At 45.8% G+C, this 22422-nt stretch overlaps 2 protein-coding genes and 1 pseudogene across 2 annotated transcripts; 1 reads left to right on the forward strand and 2 right to left on the reverse strand.

Moving 5' to 3' along the window:
* The first annotated feature begins 12256 nt into the window (after positions 1-12256).
* On the forward strand, positions 12257-13563 carry LOC122645119 (annotated as a pseudogene).
* Positions 13564-15844: 2281 nt separating this feature from the next.
* LOC122645511 (stearoyl-[acyl-carrier-protein] 9-desaturase 6, chloroplastic-like) lies at positions 15845-17055 on the reverse strand. Its single transcript, XM_043838821.1, has one exon. The coding sequence runs from the start codon at positions 17053-17055 to the stop codon at positions 15871-15873; it is 1185 nt and encodes a 394-aa protein (XP_043694756.1). The 3' UTR covers positions 15845-15870.
* Positions 17056-19424: 2369 nt separating this feature from the next.
* On the reverse strand, positions 19425-20198 carry LOC122645120 (uncharacterized mitochondrial protein AtMg00810-like). The gene has a single exon (XM_043838464.1). The coding sequence runs from the start codon at positions 20196-20198 to the stop codon at positions 19425-19427; it is 774 nt and encodes a 257-aa protein (XP_043694399.1).
* Positions 20199-22422: the final 2224 nt, after the last annotated feature.

Genomic DNA, 22422 nt, shown 5'->3' on the forward strand with positions numbered 1-22422 from the left:
GCAGGTTCCTAGGTGAAAAGGAAGGGTAATCTGAGTATTTAAAAACATGAGGGGAGAAAGATGTAAAAATTTAAAAGTAAGGGAGTATCAAAGAAGTTTAAGGTACGAGAGTTTTAGTAATTATAGGCTAAGTGTAGGGGAGTGATAGTAATTGCCCCATAAAATAATTTTGTTTATATTTAATTAACTGATCGACCATGATGTTAGCATTTCAATTACATCAAATAAACAAAAATACATGTATGAATGAAATTGAGCTGAGTTTTGATCTAACAAGGTGAACCTTGTAGGCAGCTACTCGCATTGGCAATAAAACATTTTTTTTTTAAATTTCAGAGATTTTCGATCTAATTCAACTTCCCTCTTAGGTGTGTGATGAGCACATTTATGTGTGAAATTTTAGGGCGTAAATTATACATTTTACCACATTGGACAGAGTTACTCGGTGCTTTCTTGTGCTTTTCAGGGTTTAGGTGAATTCTTATGAAAATGAAGGAGATGATGTTAAGGAGATGTTTTTAAGCTTTTTAGAAGTGTAAATGGATGCATAGCCCATCGAGTCAGCTTCGCAATGGTTCAAACGGCACTTAATTCGAGTTGAAACGAAGAAGTTATGGCCGTTTCCGTAACGATGCGTGAAAATGGTCTGCAGGGTTTATTTATAATTATTGACAGTCGGATGGGGACAAAGTGAAACGGAAGTTCGGATTTTAGGGGCCTTAATGAAATTATCAGAAGTTACTTTACTGTACCCGAAAGATTCCATTTGGAAGGCTCGGACAGTCCAACTTCAACTTGAGATATCTTAGCTCCCCAACTCCAAATTGGATGAAATTTGGGTCTATTTTGTGTGATTTTTGCAAGGAACACAATGGTGAGACCTATATAAGCACCCCATGCTCCACGCTTTCTGAAGGACAGAATGGGTATTTTATTTATTCTTGAAGGAATCCTAGTCATCACCCTTACTCTCTCTCTCCTCCAACTTCTCAAGGGCACTTCAAATTCTACTTGGGATAGATTTATATTTTCTCATCTATGGAAGGTTGAAAATCAAAGCACCCGTTTGGAGAAGATATCTACAAAGAAAAGGAAGCACTTGTTAAAATTGGAAGTTTATTTTTCTGAAATAGAAAGTCATGTAAACAATCTTCTCTTCTTCTTTTCTATTTTTTTCTTTTTCTTAGGATTCAAGGCATTGTAAAGAGGAAAGAGAAGAGAATATTCTTTTTTAGGAATATTTCTCCTACACTTCCATCTTCTCTCTTCTCCTCTCTTCCACCTATAAATACCCCCTACCTCTCTTGTAAAATTTGCTCATTCACTTAGTGAAATTTCTTCTCTTCTTCTCCTTCTAATTTGTGATTTTTGGCTTTTCTAAGTTCTAGTTTGCTTTTATAATTTTTAGTTAATGCTTATAATAGGTTTAGTTTATGCTTTAATTTCAATTTAAGTCTTCAATTGGGTTGTAATTTCTTAATTCTAGTTTAGGTTTTAAGCCTTCTAGTCTAAGTTCTTAAGTTGATGACAAGACTTGAAGATTTAGAAGAGGAGGCCATGGTAAGTTTATGCAAGTATTCAAGCTTTTCATTTACATTCATGCAAGCACATCCAGTTTTACTATCTAAACTCTCAATCTCATTCTCCATCTCCTCTATCTCTCTCTATCTTCTTCTTCTTCCCCTCTATTTCTTTTATTTTAATTTTATATGGTTGTGGTTTATGGATGCATTTTTATTCCCTTATTTCTTTTTATGTGGTTAGTATGTGTGGCTGCATTTTTATTCCTTTCAATTCGCTTTAGTTTGATAGGTTAGATGCTCATGTGTTAGGACGCTGATTTAATCCCTTAATTTTGTTAGATGCTTATGAGTTAGGATGCATTGATTTTCGTTAGTTTAATTAGTTTAATTTAACACTTTAATTTGGTTCATTTTGCATTACTTTTAAGTTAGTTAAATAGAGTGGCGTATATCTCCTCGTGTTCGACCCGTAGCTACGATTGACCTGTACGCTTGCGGTTTTATTTTAACTCAAATAGTGTGTCATACGATCCTATAAAAATGTATATCACAAACGAATCAAACAACGGAAAAAATAGAGTTAGGAAACAAGGGACATATTATTGAAAATCTATCGACCCATCAAAGAAACCAAAGGAAAAATAGCAGAGGGTTTTATAAAACTGAACAAATTAGTATTGAAATCTAAGATGCGCTCACACAGGTGTGGATGAAATGACTGGCTTGCCCCCCTGAATGATTGAAATGGCGTGCAGTCCCTACTCTCTACTCTCTACCGAGGGGATTACATCCAATACTTACAAAAGCCGGATCTTTTACAAATCATGGTCGGGCTCCTACACCCAGTATGTCTAGCAGTGACGAAGACAAAACCTCGTAATTTTAACAAAAATCTAGTTGGAAAACACAGAAAACATTCCCATGCTGAAGAACTGGTAGTAGTGCAGGAGGCAGTAAGGTTCTTAATAAGAACGAATAGAGAATGAATGCTTAGGAGGAGCTTTTATATGGTAAAAGAGGGGTATTTGCAAGGAACCAAATTTTGCTGCCACCAGGGTAGCGGGAATGTTCGTGCTACCCTTCTGGCAGACAAGGAAATAGAATCTTAAAGGGTATTTTTTCAAATATTAAAACTTAGGGTGAAGCAAGCTTCGCTCAACTCTGTCGAGCCTTCCTCACGCGCTTCCAGAGTAGTATGAAACACAAGAAGACCACGGTCAACCTCCTCAGCGTGAAGCAAAGGTTCGACAAGTCGATCCAAGCATTCGTCTCCCACTTCAACAAGGAATCCTTAGACATCAAGGATTTGGATGAGGCCACGGCCCATACTGCTATGAGCAACGGGCTCGTCGACATGGACCTCATCAAGGACTTGGCTCAGAAGCCGACCAGATACCTGGCCTAGCTCTTGGAGAGGTGCAATGAATTTGCAAATATGGCCAAGGTTCTCCAGGCCCGGAAGGGAAACGAAGGCCGACAACAGACGACCGTAGGGAAGACAAACGGCCCAGGATGGATCACCGAGCCGAGAGGTCAGATCGAGCTCGGAGCCCCGATTACACCCCACTGAATACCTCGCGTAAGGAGATTTTGATGCAAATACGGGACAGTGGGTACATCCACAGACCCCGACCGATGCAAGCGGGGTCATCTCAGAATCCCAACAAGTATTGTCAGTTCCACAAGGACACCGGTCACTACACCGAGGATTGTTATCAGCTGAAAAGAGAAATCGAAGAGCTGATAAAGCCGGGTCACTTGAAGCGATATGTCAAAGAAGGTCGTGAAGAGCGTGGGGGTCGGCGACCTGAAGAGTGGGATCAAAGAAGAGCCAAGCCGAGGCCCAAAAAAAGGCGAGTCGAGTGAGACGAAGATAAAGCCCGAGCTGAGAAGAAAGTGGACGGGTTCGGGCCGAGCAGTGACAAGGGAGCTCCCATATACACTATCCTCGGAGGGCCCGGACAAGAGACTACTCGAAAGGCCAAGGCAAACGCACGATTCATCGGAGTCGCCGAGATGCCTGCCAAGAAGCTCAAGCCAGCGGCGACGATCTCCTTCACCGAAGTCGACCTCGAAGGTATAAGTTTACCTCATGACGATGCTTTAGTGGTGCAGGTAGAAATTGCGAAGAGACCCGTCCATCGAGTATTGGTCGATACCGGCGCATCCGTGGACCTTATGTCGCTAGATGCGTATCGGCAATTTGGCTTCGGCGATGAAGCGCTCAAGCCTGAGGGCACCTCACTTCATGGGTTCTCGGGAGCTGCCACAACCATTAAGGGTTCAATCGACCTGTTGGTCACCATCGAACAAGCTCCATGCCAGGCAACGATCCAGGTCAAATTCATGGTAGTACGGTCGGTAGTGGCTTTCAACGCCATACTAGGTCGCTCTTCACTGACCGTTCTCCAAGCCATCATCTCCCCGACGCACTTGAAGATGAAGTTCCCCACCGAGAACGGTATCTGTGAAGTCCGAGGTGACCAGAAGAAGGCACGGGAGTGCTATGTTACTTTTGTCAAGCAAAACAAAGGTAATGTGCTTCGACCACCTCCCCGAGGATTAGCGGGATGAGTTCATCGAGAGGAGAGGATGACCCGTGGAAGACCTGACCCCATTCCCCCTCAGCGATGAGGACCCATTGAAGGTGGTCCAGCTCAGATCATTGCTGAATGAAGATCAAAGGAATCATCTCAGAATTTTCTTAAAGGCGAACGCCGATGTCTTTGCCTGGTCGGCTGCCGATATGTCGGGCATACCCAGGCATATAGCTGAACACCGACTCCACATAGATCCAAGCCGAAAACCAATCCGACAGAAGAGAAGGAACTACGCCCTTGATCGGCAAACCGCAATCAAAGAAGAGGTGGAGAAGCTCCGCCGATCAGGGTTCATCCGAGAAGAAAAATTCCCGACATGGCTGGCTAACGTGATCATGGTCCCCAAGCCGAACGGAAAGTGGAGAATGTGTGTCGACTACACCGACCTCAACAAGGCTTGTCCAAAAGATGAGTACCCGCTACCTCTTGATCGACGCCACGACCGGTCACAAGTTGTTGAGTTTCATGGACGCATATTCTGGCTACAACCAAATCATGATGCATGAGGAGGACGAGCCATACACGGCATTCCGAACTGATCAAGAAAATTTTTGCTACAAGGTCATGCCGTTCGGATTGAAAAACGTCGGAGCGACATACCAGCGGCTCGTGAACTATATATTCTGTGAGCAGATCGGAAGAAATATGGAAGTCTACATGGGCGACATGTTGGTGAAGAGCTTAAAGGTCAAACACCACTTAGCCGACCTGGAAGAAGCCTTTGGCATATTGAGGAAGAACCAAATGAAGCTGAACCCCGCCAAGTGCGCATTCGGCGTGACCTCAGAGAAGTTCCTCAGCTTCATGGTCTCTGTCAGAGGCATCGAAGCCAATCCGGAAAAAATCAGGGCCATCCAAGAGATGAGCCCTCCAAGGACGATCCGAGAAATACAGAGGCTAAACGGGCGAGTGGCGGCGCTGGTACGATTCATGTCGAGATCGGGCGACAAGTGTCTGCCGTTCTTTAAGGCCCTCAAGAACATCCAGAACCCGAAGGACTTTATCTGGTCGGATGAATGCCAGCAAGCTTTTGAAGAGCTGAAGAAATATTTGGAGAACCCGCCTCTTCTCAGCCGACCCGAGCCAAAAGAGGAGCTTTAAGTTTACTTAGCCGCTACCCCGGTAGCGGTCAACGCGGTGTTGATTAGGGAAGAAAGTCAAACTCAAAAACCCATATACTACATGAGCCACGTTCTTGTCGACGTCGAGACAAGATACTCTGGGTTCGAGAAAGTAGCATTCGCTCTTGTTACAGCCGCAAGGAAGCTAAGGCCGTACTTCCAAGCTCATCCGATCGCAGTACTGACCAACCAGCCACTCAAGAAGATATTACACAAACCCGACATTTCAAGACGGATGATCACCTGGGCGATTGAGCTGAGTGAATACGATATAAGCTATTGTCCAAGGATGGCAATAAAAGGACAAGCCCTTGCCGACTTCATTGCCGAATGCACTGGGCCCGACCTCGAAGTAGAGGGAGAAAAGACAACAGAAGCGGCTGGGGCTACTGCCGACCCGACCTGGACCATGTATGTCGACGGCTCAAGCAACTCCGGGGGAAGCGGGGCTGACCTGATCCTGGTGAGCCCTGAAGGGTTTCTGATCCAATATGCCCTGAGGTTCAAGTTCCCCGCCTCGAACAATGAGGCCGAGTATGAAGCCCTCCTAGCTGGACTTCGAGTCAACAAGGCAATGGGCGTAAAGCGGTTGAAGGTGCGAGGAGACTCCCAACTCGTGGTCAACCAGGTCAACGGAGACTATGAGGCGAAAGACGAAAGGATGATAGTTTACTTGAGCCAAGCACGAGATCTGATTTCCGAACTCGAGCACTTTGAGATGACTCAAATATCGAGAAAAGAGAATGTCGTGGTTGACTCCTTGTCAAAGTTGGCCGAGGCCGACCTCCAATATCTGAGATGATCAATGTACATAGAGATCTTGGAGAAGCCATCCTTACAGGAAGAAAGCGTAAAGCACATTGAAGAGGACGGGCCGACCTGGTTGGACCCCATTGTCAACTACTTGGAGAATGACCTGCTCCCGGAGAACCGAGATGAAGCAAAAAAGGTTAAGATCTGAGCTGCCAAGTACACCATGATCGACGGAGTGCTCTACAAAAGAGTAATCTCGACCCCTCTTCTCCGATGCCTTGGACCGAAGGGAGCCTAGTATGCCTTGGCTGAGGTGCATGAGGGAATATGCGGGAGTCATATGGGTGGCCGAGCTCTCGCATACAAGATACTTCGACAAGGATTCTATTGGCCAAGAATGCAAGAAGAGGCCATGAGGTATGTGAAGACGTGCGAGAAGTGCCAGCTGTTTGCACCAATCCCGAGCCGACCAGCAACAAAGCTGACCTCAATGCTGAGCCCAATCCTTTTCGCTGTGGGGAATGGATATCCTCGAAGATTTCAACCCGGCATCGAGAAACAGGAAGTACGTGGTAGTGGCGATCGATTACTTCACTAAATGGGTCGAGGCCGAGTCCCTTGCAACCATCACCGAGAAGAACATGGAGAAATTCTTCCGAGATAAGGCCATCTATCAGTTCGGGCTATCGAAAGTGCTCATCACAGATAATGGCACGTAATTCAACAACCCGGCCGTCCGAGAGTTCTGTGAACACTTCTACATTGCCTTCCGACCCGTCTCAGTAGCTCATCCACAAGCAAATGGACAAGTAGAAGTGTCCAACCGAACATTACTCGTCGGCATTAAGAGAACGTTAGATGAGGCCAAAGGAAGATGGGTGGAAGAGCTCCCAAGTGTCCTATGGGCATATAGGACGACAGTAAGAACACCAACCGGGGAGAGCCCTTTTCACCTCGCTTATGGGACCGAAGCCCTCACCCCAGTCAAAATTATGGCATCGTCGTACCGAGTGCTCAACTTCGATGAGAAGACCTATGAAGATGGGCTGAGAGCCAACCTTGACTTCCTTGACGATGTTCGAGAAAATGCCCTACTCCTGAACACGGCATACCAACAGAGGACGGCAAAGTACTATGACTCAAGAGTAAAAGAACGGCACTTCCGTCAAGGGGACCTTGTCCTCAGAAAACTCAGCGCATCCCAGCCAAGGCAGCAAGGAAAGTTAGCACCAAATTGGGAAGACCCGTACATAGTCTCCAAGAAAATTCACCAGGGGTCGTATCGCTTGCAGACTCCGGGGGGCAAGAAGGTACTGAGACCTTGGAACTCGGAAAATTTGAAGAAATTTTTTCAGTAACTTCCATAAGTATTCTACTCGGCAAGGTTTTTGACGAGCATGTTTTTATTCGGCTTCAACCCCGACGGTTGATTCAATTAAATAAAGTCTTTCTCCACCACTCAACGTATTTGTAAGCTCCTAAATCAAAATCGTAAGACTGGTCCTCATAGACCTGGCCAACCTCGAAGACCGACCCTCATAGGTCGGCAACCAAGTCGTAAGACCGGTCCTCAAAGACCTAGCCGACCTCAAAGACCGACCCTCATAGGTCGGCAACCAAGTCGTAAGATCGATCCTCATAGACCTGGCCGACCTCAAAGACCGGCCCTCATAGGTCGGCAACCAAGTCGTAAGACCGGTCCTCATAGACCTGGCCGACCTCGAAGACCAACCCTCATAGGTCGGCAACCAAGTCGTAAGACCGGTCCTCATAGACCTGGCCGACCTCGAAGACCAACCCTCATAGGTCGGCAACCAAGTCGTAAGACCGGTCCTCATAGACCTGGCCGACCTCAAAGACCGGCCCTCATAGGTCGGTAATCAAGTCATAAGACAGGTCCTCAAAGGCTGACCGACGTCTGAACTAACAAGAGCAAACTCTCCCTTTGGCCGAGCCGAACAAAGTTTGAAACTGAGCTAAGGCATTACGCTCGGCCAGGAAGGCTGCTCGGCCACACGTCCGCTTATATGATAGCCGGTCCAATCGGACTGATGGAAACGGTGAATTAACTAACCAAGGCAAAAATCACCCTGACCTCGGGCATGGCATGGCCGAACCGAAGACCACGTGAAGTATGGGTAAAAAACAGACGAGTCCCTAAGCTCGGCTATCGGAACAGGTCGTTAGTTCGGCCACAACCTCAAATGGAACAACATACACAAGGAAAAAGAAGGCTAAGAATGCCGAGCTAAAACACTTGGATAAATTTTGGCAAAAATAGTTTTTTTATTCAGTACAGGCCGACTGCTCGGCTTGGTTACAATGAGGGCAGTTCGGCCCAAAAAAAAAAAAAAAAAAAACAACAACAAATTTTTACATCTCAGTCTCCTCGACGGTGGACTTGGCGACATCCACGGCAGTAGGCTCGGCAAGGGGTCTTGGAGTTCAGCGTCAAGGTCGAAGAGGTCGGCTTGCATAGGTTCCTCAAGGGGCAGAGCCTGGGTGACCTCGGCTCCCTCCTCATCTCCCAACTCCCCGGCAAAGGTAGTCGCGTCGTCGTCAAAACGTGAGAGATTGAGATCGGGATAGACCGCCTTGATCTCGGCCAAGAGATCAGCCCGGACTGCCTCAAAACCTTCGGCGTAGGGAGGCTTCCTGATCTCATGGCACACATCAGCGTACATCTTCGATTGGAGATAGTCGCTGATCGGCTCGTCCCGAGCCATGGCCAGGTCCTCCTTGGCCTTCTCACTCGCCTCGGCGAGCTGAGCCTGCGAAGCCCGGACCTTTCTCTTTCTGCCTGATCACCTCAGCCTTAGAGCTCTCTACTTCGGCCTCGATGGCAGTAAGCTTCTCATGGGTCTCCCGACGCCTCTGAACGACATCCTGGGCATCCTAGTAGGCTTTCTTGCACTTGACGTCCAAGGAGTGGTTCTCGGTCAAGAGCCGCTCAAAATGAAGCATGGTCTCCACTGTCTTGGCAAAGCCCTACAAAAAAGCATGAGAACAAAAGTCAGGACAGATTACACAGGTCGGACCTAATCACAAGAGCCGACCAGGAAACTTACCATGTTGAAATCCTGAAACAGGGTGGAGAGGAGCTCGGGGTCAGATAGTGCCTCGAGCTTCTCCCTGTCAACCGGAAGCCGACCTGCATCCAGCCATTCCTTGGCATGTGCGGTCGACGTCAATGCCGAGTCCCCTGGGAAGAGGCTCCAGGTCGGCCTCACAGGAACGTTGCTGGCCGAGGCCCTCCCCAGGACATATCGGGAGATGTTGGGGGATGAAGCCACGGGCGAAAGGCCACCACTCGTCAGATTGACCGAGAGCTTCTAACGCTTGGTATCTTTCGGCGGGCTCCTCTCGCCTTTTCGGCCCTTCCCTTTCCTCGGAGACCCCGCTGGGCCCATACTCTTCTTAGCCTCAAGGCCGACCACAGCGTTTGGCAGGCTCAGCATCACGGCCTTGCCCTTAAGGGCCTTGGAAGACTCGCCCCGGGACTTCTTCTCAGCATTTTTTTTTCTCCGGTCCGCAAGGGTCTCGACCCTTAGCCAAGCAGTATCCATAGGGGGAATATGGCCAACCACTGCAAAAGAAACCAAACGTCAAAAACAAATTGAAAAAGAAAAGAAGACTAAGTAAAGGGGTCAGCTCGGGCTCCTACCGGGGGTCATATACCACCTTTGAAGAAACCCCTCGTCCTGAAGCTGAAGGACATCGAAGGGCGGACGTTGGGGGATCAAGCCAAGCGAGGTCAGCTCGTTCTCGATTAGGGGCAATACCCCGTTAACATAATTCAAGTTGATCTCCTTCCACTCGGTTCGGAGAGGGCTGTCTGGAATGGAAGCAAAGAAGAAACGGGGCTTCCAATACTTATTGAAGCTCGGCGTACCGACCAAAAACTTGTGGCCGCCCAGAGCCACACTCTTCCCAGATCAGCGGCTGAAATAGTACCACCCTTTCTCATGAGACTTCTTCAAGAAAAAAAGCCGAGAGAAGAGCGCCACGCTCGCACCTCGGCCCATTTCATAGAACAGGGCGAAGAAGCCGTACACGGCCAGCCAAGAGTTCGGCACCAGCTGACCTGGGGACAGGTGGAAGTGGTCCAAGATCTGGTCCACTAGGCCGAGGACGGGGAGTCGAAACGCGTACTTAAAAGGCAGCTCGTACAAAGCCACCTCGACGGGCCTAATGAAGCAGGCCATCTCCCCGGGGTTGGGAGCTCGGAGCTGGATGTTCTCGGGGATGGCATAAGTAGTCCTAAGATAGTCGAGGTCGGCATCTGTGATCGTGCTCGGGACGGTGCCTACACTCCCTTCTTCAAGCTCAGGGGCGTCAGTAGACGAGCTGACCGAACCGACCCCCACTTCAAAAGAATCTCCCTCACTTGACTCCTCATCGGACGAGGATGACCCAGAGTTCTCGGCTCGGTTCGTGGCAATTGGTTGGACCGCGTGGCAGAACTCCAGAAGCAACGAAGGCTCAGCCACCTCGGCCTGACGAGGCTTCACTACATCGGGCTCATCCGAAGTCGAGCCCAACAAGTCTATGGTGGGAGAACGAGCGGGGAGCTCTCGGCTCGGACTCGCACCCCCTCTGCCGCCCCGACGAGCAGCTCGCCCATGGGACTACTACCAACTGACATACGGGGCGGAGAAGACTTACTGGTTGAAGAAGAGCTGAGGATGAGCTGAACACGAGCGAAGCAAAGGCCGAGCTGATCACGAACCAGAAAGCACTGAGCGCTGCAGAGCTGAGAAATCCGAGCTTGCCGAGAAGTCAAAAACTTGGAGCAGTGAAGAATGAATAGTTAGGAGTTGCTTATTTATAACTCTTGGGTTGAATTGATCCAATGGCCGAGGAGAGCTCAGTATAATTCAATTGTCCAGATCAAAGGACGTTTCGAATTCCCGAGCCTGCCATAATGACTCTGCTGATGTGGCACTGATTCCCAACCGTCAGACCGTGCAACGTCAAATCCTGTGATGAGGCATAAAACACCCCACCAATCAGAGGCTGCCACGTGGCCGACCTGAGGTCAGTCCAAGAACCGAACTGAGCTGAGCAGGAATCCGGGCCGACCCGGCCTCTGATAGGTCACCTGACAGAGCCGACCACACACAAGTTAGCCGGGGGCTGGAGCCGAGCTCACACAAGTCAGTCGGGGCTAAGGCCGAGCTCACACAATTCAGCCGGGGCTGAGGCTAAGCTCTGAGCCGAGCTCACACAAGTCAACCATAAACTCTTGGCCGAGCTGACTGCCGAAACCAACCTCTCAGGCCGAGGTGACTGCCGAGACCAACCTCAAGTCTGACCTACCAGGCCGACCTCCTAAGTCGACCTCCGAGGTCGAGCCTCCTCCACAGAAGCTACCATAGCACCCCACCGGGGATCGCGGGGCCACGTCAGCGCATCCCGAAAATCATGGGATAAAGATCGAGCCACAATCCCAGCGCAATACGAAATCACACTCTACGTGGACTCTTACCTTAATAAGAGCCCGACCCCGAAAATGGCTCTCCACTCCGCTCTACACGAGAGAGCCTTCCGAAAGAAGGACTCCTACCATACTAGGACTCTCCCAACCGCCTCATCTCATCTTCACTCTATAAATACCCAGGTATGGAGCATCATTCCACATCTTGTTTTTCACTACGCAATTACGCTGTTACACTGGTGATCTAACTTTAGCATCAGAGAGTCCTAGGCCAGAGCCACACCGACTCTCTTGTGCTCATCACTTGGTCTTTGCAAGCTCATCCGTGGACGAATCAAGCATCGAAAATTTCCACACGCAACAATATGAAAATTTTAAAACTATGAGAAGCTTTATTGAAGTTTTGGTGACCTTTTGTGTTTTTTACATAATCAACATGACAATGGATGATACCTGCAATGTCGAACACGTGATTCTTACTGCACTCTCCACTGCTGGATTGTATAGAAAAAGAAATGTAGGAACCCCAAAAGACAAAAGATTAGTAGTCAAAGAAAGGCAAGACTTACTGACTTACCCGCATTTCCCGGCAAGTGTACAGTTTAATGAGATATCAACTTAATATGTTTTTAACCCTTCAAATCTTCGATATTACCAAAGATTAATTCAAATTAGGCAGACAGAGGTAGTCAAAATTCTCCCTCTCTCTCTCTCTCTCTTTCTCATAGAGTCCTATAGATAGAGGGTCGGGGTCCTCCCTCCCTAATATCTCCGAAGCTGTAGACCCACACACACAAACACACACTTGGCCAAAGGAAAAAAATGCAGCAAGCACTGGGCATTTGCAACCCACAACTCTTTTCCATCCCCGAAAACTGCCGGATTTTGCCACATTATCATGTAAAAACTCCGGCGTCAACCGCTCCCAAATTCCGGCGACAATCAATCTCAGCTGTGGCATCACCACCACGCCCATGTGAGACAGTAACACATTCGATGCCACAAGAGAAGGTAGAGGTGTTCAGGTCTCTTGATAAGTGGGCCACAGAAACCATCCTCCCAATGCTAAAGCCAGTAGAGAAATCCTGGCAACCACATGATTTCTTGCCGGATTCCACCCAACCGTCCGATCCATTCATAGACCAAGTCCGTGCCCTACGTGAACAAACCTCTAGATTACCCGACGATTACTTGGTGGTGTTGGTGGGTGATATGATCACTGAAGGGACTCTCCCCACATACATGTCTATGATAAACCGGTTCGATGGGGTTATGGATGAGACCGGGGCGAGCTCTGACCCTTGGTCTGTTTGGACCAGATGTTGGACCGCTGAAGAGAACCGGCATGGCGATCTTCTCAAGACGTACCTTTACTTTTCCGGACGTGTCAACATACCTACGATTGAACGCTCTATACAATACCTCGTCGGTGCCGGCATGGTAAGTTCCGAGCCTACCCTTCATAATAAGCTTTTAGATGCCAAAAGATCAGTTACTATTGGAGTTTCTTATGGGGTATTAAAATAATAACATATATTAACATATATTAACATATATTGCAGGACACTGGACTGGAAAACAATCCTACTTGGGATTCGTTTACACATCATTCCAAGAGAGGGCAACATTCATATCCCACGGCAACACTGCTCGTTTAGCGAAGGAGAATGGTGATATGGTGCTTGCACGTATATGTGGTATAATAGCATCGGACGAGAAGCGACATGAGAATGCGTATATCAAAATGGTGGAGAAGCTATTAGAGGTGGACCCCACAGATACCATGTTGGCAATCTCTGATATGATGCGAAAGAACATCACGATGCCTGCACATTTGATGTACGATGGTCAAGATCCACATTTGTTCCACCACTTCTCTGCTGTTGCACAAAGGCTTGGTTTCTACACAGCCAGAGATTATGCAGATATATTGGATTTCTTGGTTGGGAGGTGGAAGCTGGAGAATCTGGAGGGTTTGAGTAGCACCGGACAACAAGCGCAGGATTTCGTGTGTGGGTTGGCACCCAGGCTTCGAAAGCTACAAGAACGAGCTGATCAGAGGGCCCAAAAGATGAAACCACAAAGTGTCAAATTCAGCTGGATATTCAACAAGGAGGTCACTTTGTAAGATGCATGGAAGAATATTCAAAATGCCAACATAACTACTTGAAGTTGTTTATACAAAATAATGAAAACATGTACATTAAGGTTATATTTGGTATCTATTTTTGGAATAGATTATACAAAATAAAAAAGAATCGGGATTCAAAATGCGTTCTGGACCCAAAATTTATTCTGAAAATGCATACTAAACATGGAATTGTAGGGGATAAAGAAGCCTTCGTTTGTTCATTAGCCATATATATATATATATATATTTAATATTTTTATCACCTTGTAATATGAATACAATAAAAGAAATAAGGTAAAGTATTTCATGGGTGTTACAATAAATAAAGTATCTCTTGATGGGCTCCTTGACCACTGGCGGGTTAAATTGGATAACTCCTTCTCTTCCTCCTTACATCTTCAAATCACATGAGCACGAACCTGTGACGGTCCTTTCCGGTTTCCTGTCCAGTACAGTTGTCTGGTTCCTCTCATAAGGGGTCAGAAATGACGACATAAACCCTTGCCAAAACACACTGTCCGAGTGAGGTTAAGTCGTCTTTTTTGCCTCCCTATGAGAGGAACTGGACAACCGTACCAGGCAGGGAACCGAATAGGAAAAAAATTCCTCTAGTGACCAACAAACATCAGTAGCCAATACTAGGAAAACAATAGATTAATAATGGAGGGCACAAAGAAAGAACACCAATAACAAAATACTCAGGGGAATAAAAGGGGAAATAAGGGGGACACAGCAGATAAAAACAATAAGCAAATAATTGAACCAGTAACACAAGTAACAATAAGGGGATATATAAGTTAGCAAACAATTAAATCAAGGGCACAAGCAAGCGATGAGTAAAACAGCCTACAGAGTCGTAGAACTACCAAAAATGCTTCTATTACAATGCCTTCGAAGCACATTTCTATTTCTTTTGTCGTTGTTAGTGTATTCGGTTTCACCCAATCCGTGCGCCCACATGGGGCAACCGTGGACTCATATAGAGTCTACTTAGAATTACTTGGAGAAGGAGTCACTTAGGGTCTCCTGCTCATACTCAAACACGTAAAGAGGTTGAAAAGAGGTAGGCTACGGTTATATGAGATAACCAAGAGCGACCCACCTCAAGAGCATGTATATGCACACAACTCTCTCTCTCTCTCTAAATTTCTCTCTCGTTTCTCTCCCTTTCACTTCATCGTGTGTGTGTGTGTACATCTCAAGAGCTTCCATCATTGTTCTGAGACTTGAAGTATGGAAGATCGTTCTTGTACGATCACTTATCGATTGCATTGCTACGAGAAAGATTGTTACGCAACGTATTCGATCGACTGTCAATCAAGGACGTCTCGATCCGTCTCTGTTGCATTTGTGACATCCTTCAGATAATACTAAACGCTATCCATTATTTAATAGTGATAAAAAAAATTAAAAAAAAAAAAAAAAAAAAAAGCACTTTATGAAAGCGATCATTAAACATGTTCTTCTAGTGGAAATAGTCCTATAGAGTAGGTGTTGAAAATGTTCTCCAATAGTTGCCTGAGTGACAAGTTATTAAAATCAAGCTGCTAGTTGCTAGAGTTGTGGGTCACTAGAGTCGGGCCAATCATCGAAGTTGTGCTTTGACAAATTCTAATTGCTATAATCTGACTGGTAAGCAGCAAAATAAAGTCATACATAACTGGGTCTGGTCACTAGTTTTGCATGTCACATGTTCGTGGTCACCGGAATTGAAGAGGTAAGGAGGAGGAGGAGGAAGAGAAGGAGAGTTATACAATTTAAGCCAACAGCCGTCAAGGAGCCCATCAAGAGATACTTTTTTTTGTTGTAATACCCAAGAAAGGAGCTTCAAGTTATTGTTTAAAAAGTTGGTTGTATCAAGCAATCGGACCATAGTATAAGAGGTGTACAAGTAATTTTTTCTATTTTTTTTTTTCGATTTTCATATTACAAGGTGATAAACATATATATGGGAAATATTAGAAAAAGAAACGGAGAATGAATAAATGAAACAAAAAGAATCAAAATTAGGCTGTGTTTGGTGTGCATTTTTATGGGTTCAGAACATATTCTGAAACCCGATTCTTCTCTATTTCTCTTTCATTGAGAAGTTGATCATCTTGTAAAAACAGTTGCGGAGTTGAAATAATTTCATCTTTGAATTAATTCTCAACCATGAGAGGATTTATACAAGTGTGTACCAAATGCCTTAATCAACCAATAAAAAAGATTACAATATAGAAGGAACGATTGCATGCCAAAAATAAATCATATACACAAAAAGAAACTCGGTTCTGCTTTAGTGAATATTAATCTCCCATGCATCTCACAAAGTGACCTCCTTGTTGAATATCCAACTGAACCGCACACTTTGTGGCTGCATCTTTTGAGCCCTCAGATCAGCTCGTTCTTGTAGTTTCCGAAGCCTGGGTGCCAACCCACACACGAAATCCTGCGCTTGTTGTGCAGAGCTGCTTAGTCCCTCCAGATTCTCCAGCTTCCATCTCCCAACCAAGAAATCCAATATATCTGCATAGTCTTTGGCTGTGTAGACACCAAGCCTCTGTGCAACGGCAGAGAAGTGGTGGAACAAATGTGGGTCTTGACCATCGTACATCAAATGTGCAGGCATCGTGATGTTCTTTCGCATCATATCAGAGATCGCCAACATAGTGTCACTGGGGTCTACTTCTAGTAGCTTCTCCACCATCTTGATATAAGCATTCTCATGTCGCTTCTCGTCCGATGCTATTATGCCACATATGCGTGCAAGCGCCAGATCACCATTCTCCTTCGCCAAACGAGCTGTGTTGCCGTGGGATATGAATGTAGCTCTTTCTTGGAATGATGTGTACACGAATCCCAAGTAAGGATTGTTTTCCAATCCAGTGTCCATCCCTGCACCGATGAGGTACTGGATAGAACGCTCCACTGTAGGCATGTTGACGCGTCCAGATAGATAAAGGTAAGTCTTGAGAAGATCACCGTGCCGGTTCTCTTCGGCGGTCCAACACCTGGTCCAAACAGACCAAGGGTCTGAACTCGCCCCGGTCTCATCCGTAACCCCATCGAACCGGTTTATCATGGACATGTATGTGGGGAGAGCCTCTTCAGTGATCATATCACCCACCAACACCACCAAGTAATCGTCGGGCAATCTAGAGGTTTGTTCACGTAGGGCACGGACTTGGTCCATGAATGAATCGGACGACTGGGTGGAATCCGGCAAGAAATCATGTGGCTGCCAGGATTTCTCTACTGGCTTTAGCATTGGGAGGATGGTTTGAGTGGCCCAGTTATCAAGAGATCTGAACACCTCTATCTTTTCCGGTGGCATCGAGTGTGTTACTGTCTCACATGGACGTGGTGGCGATGCCACTGCTGAGATTGATTGTCGTCGGAGTTTCAAACCGGTTGCCGCTGGGGTTCTTACATGATGACGAGGCAGATTTCGGCAGTTTCCGGGGATGGAAAAGTGCTGTGGGTTGGAAATGGCCTGTGCTTGCTGCATTTTTTTCCTTTGGAAAGTTGTGTGTTTTGTGGTGTGTGGGTAGCTATTTGGAATGTGTATGTGGCCTGGTGTGTCTGTCTATAGTTTGTGAGTGATATTAGGCAGGGAAGACCGACACTCTATTTATAAGAATAAGAATGTATGGTAAAGAGAGAAAGAAGAGAGGGTAGGTTGTTTTGACTACCTCTGGGTGTGTAATTTGAATTAGTCTTTTGGTCCACTTAGACCAGCGGCTCAAGTGTACATCTTTGGTAACATCGAAAATTGAAAGTTCTTTCTTAAAATCGCCGGTGCTAGTCTTTGCCTTTTCCTTGTCTTCCAACCTTTACGATTTTCAGGGTTCCTACCTACATTTCTATTTCTATTAATAATAATAAATGGTAATGAACAGTACAGCATCGATACATAATAATCCAAGTACGAAGTACAAACACGTTTGTGGGAATTACAAACCCATTAAAAGGGGGTAAGAGGGAATTAAAAATAATCTTCCTTGACTTACCTATGGCTTTTGGTCAACTAAATCTAAATACATGAATGTATGAAATCGAGCTGAGTTTTTTTGTCTAAAAACGTGGACTGTGGACTGTGGACTGTGGACTGTGGACCGTGAAGGCATCGTACGCACATTTGTTTTATAACCTTTTTTCTTTTTTAATTTCTAAGATTTTCTTCATATTTGTATTATAACATTTATTGTCACCTAATTCACCTTCCTTCTTGGATGCACCATAGGATCCTACAAAAGCATTTGGTGAATATTTTTTGGGGTGTTCAAAAGCATTTGGTAAACTTGTTCCAGAACCTGTAAACCCTATTTCGAAGATGAAGCGGAGAGATTAGGGATTTCATTTCAAAATCCCAAATCTAGGTAAAAAGAAGAAAAAGAAGAAAGCAATAGTAAAACTAACATTATATGGCAATGGTTAGTCGTAGGCAGTACGAGTAATGGAGCTTGAGGTTGGAAGAGAGTCGATATAGCATTGGAGCTTGAGATTGGAGGAGAGTCGAGATGGCGATGGAGTTTGAGGTTGGAGGAGAGTCAAAGGTGCTGGAGCTTTTTATCAGGAACGGCTATCCCCCCACCCCTTGTTCATCGGGCACAAGTTTCCTTCAAATTATTTCAAAAAACAGAAAAACAAGGCATACTTGTTTCGCCAAATCTGTTGTCTAGTTCATAAATTTTAATTTATGTTTCAAGAAATAGTAGAAACGAAACGCGTTTATCAAACATTTTTCGTGGTACTTTTCCGTTTCTTAGAACAAAAAATGGAAAAACATGTTTCTTGGAGTGTTATCAAACGGACACTAAATTATAGGGACATACCTTAAAAACATGGCACAACGTTGTTGCCCTGTTGAGTGCAGCAACAACGTACCGTCAGTAAATAAAGGATGTCTTATTGTATACTCGATGAAATTGAATGAAATCAAAGGAGGAAAAAATAAAAGAAGATTCACATTTCATCAACTTTCAAGAAGCATGCATGAGGGTAAGAGCAGACCAAGCTCAAGTAGGAAGAGGTTCAACTCAGGACAGCGGAAGCAGAATTGCCGAAATTCGAACTCTCTCTCTGAAGGAACACTTAAAACTCTTAAAACCATTCTCTGATCATTTTAAGGTTTCTAAGGTTTTTGTAAAACATGAGAGGTACCTCCTACTTATATCATAAGGTGTTACGCACGTCCAAAACAAACATTCCTCATCCCAATTCCTTGGCTCTAAGGGAATTAGTTGGTTTTGAATTATAGATGAATACAAACTCCATCAAACAAGTTGGCAAGGGTTTGTGATGAAGTGCAACACTCATAGCAACCTCAATAAAATCTTCAAGGATCTCTAGAAGAGTCGGGATGAGTTTTAAGTCAGCAAAGGCGAGGTAGTGTCAAACTGTGTATTCATTCATTGATTTTTGTGTGGTCTCAAGGAGACAATATATACAATAGTTTACAAGAAGAGAGCGTGGGAACCCTAGTCCGATACACTTTCTATACAAGTTGGAGATTGTGTGGGATTCTATATTGTATGTGATTACATGGGATAGGGTTGTTTTGGTTAAGAGATTGAGTTTCAATAGGAAACGCAATCGGAATACCGTGAAGAGAGGGTAATATATATCAATACACCCCCTCAAGATGGAGGTTCAGCTTGATGGACCTTCAGATTGTCCCGAAGAAACTGAAATCGCACGGTGGAGAGACTTTTGTTGAGAGCATCAGCTATCTGGTCAGTGGTCGAAATAAACTGAACAAAGAGCTGTCGATTGGCAACACGTTCCCACACAAAGTGGAAGTCGATCTCTATGTGCTTGGTTCGGGCATGGAAGACCGGGTTAGCTGACAAATAGGCCGCACCAATATTATCACACTCAGAGAATGGGCGGGCCTTGGAGGGGGAAACCAATTTCCTTGAAAAGAGCCTCCAGCCAAATCAACTCCGCAGAAGCATCTGCAAGGGCTTTATACTTGGACTCAGTGGAGCTGCAGGCCACAGTTTTCTGCTTACGAGAGTTCCAGGAGATCAAGTTGGGACCCAAAAAGATTGCATATGCACCCGTAGATCGACGATCGGAGCCACTACCAGCCCAATCTGCATCAGAAAATGCCTGTAGAGAATGTGTGGAGGACCGTTGAAGGAATAAGCCATAACTCATGGTGCCTTTCAAATAGCGTAAGATACGCTTTACCATAGCCCAATGAGATTCAGTAGGTGCATGCATAAACTGACAAACCCGATTAACAGAGAAGGCCACATCGGGGTGAGTCAAGGTAACATACTGTAACGCGCCTACAATAGATCGATAGTGGGTAGGATCAGCCATAAGAGCACCCCCTGTGTCAGAAGGGGGAGAAGTGGCCATAGGCATAGAGATAGGCTTACAATCACGCATACCCTTACGCTCTAGGAGATCCTTGATATATCGTCCTTGACAGAGAAGAACACCCTTTGTCTGCGGAATGACCTCGATCCCCAAGAAAAAGTAAAGCGGACCCAGATCTTTAATAGAAAATTCCATAGCCAGCTTAGAGAGCAGAGATATTATCTTACTGGTGTTGTTGCTAGTCACAATTATGTCATCCACATAAATAAGAACATAGATCAATAATGTTCCCTTGCAAAAAATAAACAATGACGGATCCATGCGCGACACAGTGAAGCCCAGCTGAAGTAAAAAGCAAGTAAGCCTATGAAACCATGTCCGGGGGGCTTGTTTGAGCCTGTACAAAGAACGATGCAACCTACAAACATGATCAGGCTTAGATAAATCTTCAAAACCAGGTGGTTGTATACCTGTATCATATATACCTCTTCAAAAAGAACGCCATGGAGATAGGCGTTGTGAACATCCAACTGCCGAATCGCCCAACCCTGGGAGATAGCAATAGCTAAAATCGTGCGGACAATGGTAGGCTTCACTATAGGGCGGAATGTATCTGTATAATCTAGGTCCTCAAGCTGATGGAACCCTTTGGCGACTAGGCGAGCCTTATAGCGCTCAAGTGAACCGTCAGCCTTACACTTGATCCTGTAAACCCATTTACACCCAACCAAATTCATGTGAGGAGAGCGAGGTACTAAAGACCATGTCCCATTTTTAACCAGTGCAGTGAACTCATCAAACATGGCTGCCCGCCACTCAGGAAATTTGCGAGCCTGGGAGTAGCATGTGGGTTCGGTGGGGGGAGGGTTCATGGTGGTAGTCAGGGCACGGGGAACACGGGAAGGGGGAGGTATGGGGTGAGTGGAGTTGTATAGATCCACCAATGTACGGATTCGGCCAGGAGGAGAGGGTGAGGGAGATGGGGTGGTAGGGGAGGCAGTAGGGGATTCATGGGGGGTGGGCAGCATCGTGGGTGGAGTCGAAGGCGCAGGGGTAGGAGGAGGGGAAGGCGCAAGGGGGGGAACCGGCACAGGTGTGGGTAGAGGCACCCAGGTAGGGAGAACACCCCAAGGAGCAGCAGGTAGGGTCAGATTGGGTGTAGGAGAACCCTGTAAAGTGGATGCAAAGGGAAATACCGTCTCATCGAACCGAACGTGGCGAGCTATATACATGCGATGTGTGGAGAGATCAAGACACCGATAACCTATGTGAGAAGGACTGTAACCAAGAAAAACACACGGTTTGAAACGAAAATCTAATTTATGAGCATTGTATGGACGAAGGAGAGGGAAGCATAAACAACCAAAAATGCGCAAGAAGGAGAAGTCAGGGCGTTTATGGTGAATGAGTTGAAAAGGAGAAACCCAATGAGATGCACGAGAGGGCATGCGATTAATGAGGTACACAGCTGTATCAAAGGCAAAGTGTCAGTAATGAAGAGGAACCAAGGCAAGAGCAAGAAGGGTAAGGCCGGTCTCAACAATATGTCGATGACGGTGTTCCACAAAACCTTGTTGCTCATGAGTATGGGGACAGGATAGACGATGAGAGATCCCAAGTTTGGCAAAAAAATTTAGGAGAGTGTGAAATTCACCACCCCAGTCAGTCTGGAGAGCCTTAATTTTTTGAGAAAACTGTCGTTCAATAAGAGTTTGAAAGGAAACAAAGGTAAACATCAGATTTCTTAACCAAAGGAAAAAACCAGATAAAGTTGGTATTATCATCCACAAAAATGACAAAATACTTATGACCATCCTTAGAAAAAGTGGGGGAAGGTCCCCATACATCACTGTGAATAAGATCTAAAGGGAAAAGATTGTGACTATGTGTTTCACGTAGAGATAGACGACTAGCCTTGCCGGACTGGCAGGATGGACAGACAGAATGCAGCCGTGTGGACTGACACGGCATGTTATATTCCTTGAGCATAAACCAAAGAAGACTTTTGTGAGGATGACCAAGGCGGTGATGCCAACCATTGATGGAAGTACGTTCAGCGACAGAGACAGTCGGGGAAGAGGATTGTGGTGAAGAGGTCAGTGTATATAGCCCATCTTTACTCGGTCTGGAGAAAAGAATTTCCTTGGACACCTGATCCTTGACAAAAAAATGAGATGGGTGAAATTCAAAATAAACATGATTATCAATGCAAAATTTTTGGACAGATAATAAGGACTTGGTAATGGAGGGCACATGTAAAATATTGTGAAGAGATAAGGGGCATGTAGGGGAATGAGAGGGTAGGGAAGAATGACCAATATGCAATATGGGCAGTCCCTTACCATTACCTACATCCAGCTGATCTGTACCATTATAACCATCAAAAGAGGAGAAGGCCTGGATGCCAGGAGCAACATGATGGGTAGCACCCGTGTCGGGGTACCAAGTCAGGGTTGTGGATGGGGGATAGGATGGGGTAGGTAGTAGAGGGGGATTCGGTTGAGGTGGTGGAGGGTTAGGGTATGGGTGGTTAGGGTGGTAATAA

Source organism: Telopea speciosissima, chromosome 11 (assembly GCF_018873765.1).
Source record: "Telopea speciosissima isolate NSW1024214 ecotype Mountain lineage chromosome 11, Tspe_v1, whole genome shotgun sequence".
NCBI lineage: Eukaryota > Viridiplantae > Streptophyta > Magnoliopsida > Proteales > Proteaceae > Telopea > Telopea speciosissima.

Excerpts from the sequence above, each read along its gene's own strand:
- LOC122645120 (XM_043838464.1), bottom strand. The coding sequence starts at position 20,198 with ATGGATCCGTCATTGTTTATTTTTTGCAAGGGAACATTATTGATCTAT.
- LOC122645511 (XM_043838821.1), bottom strand. The coding sequence starts at position 17,055 with ATGCAGCAAGCACAGGCCATTTCCAACCCACAGCACTTTTCCATCCCC.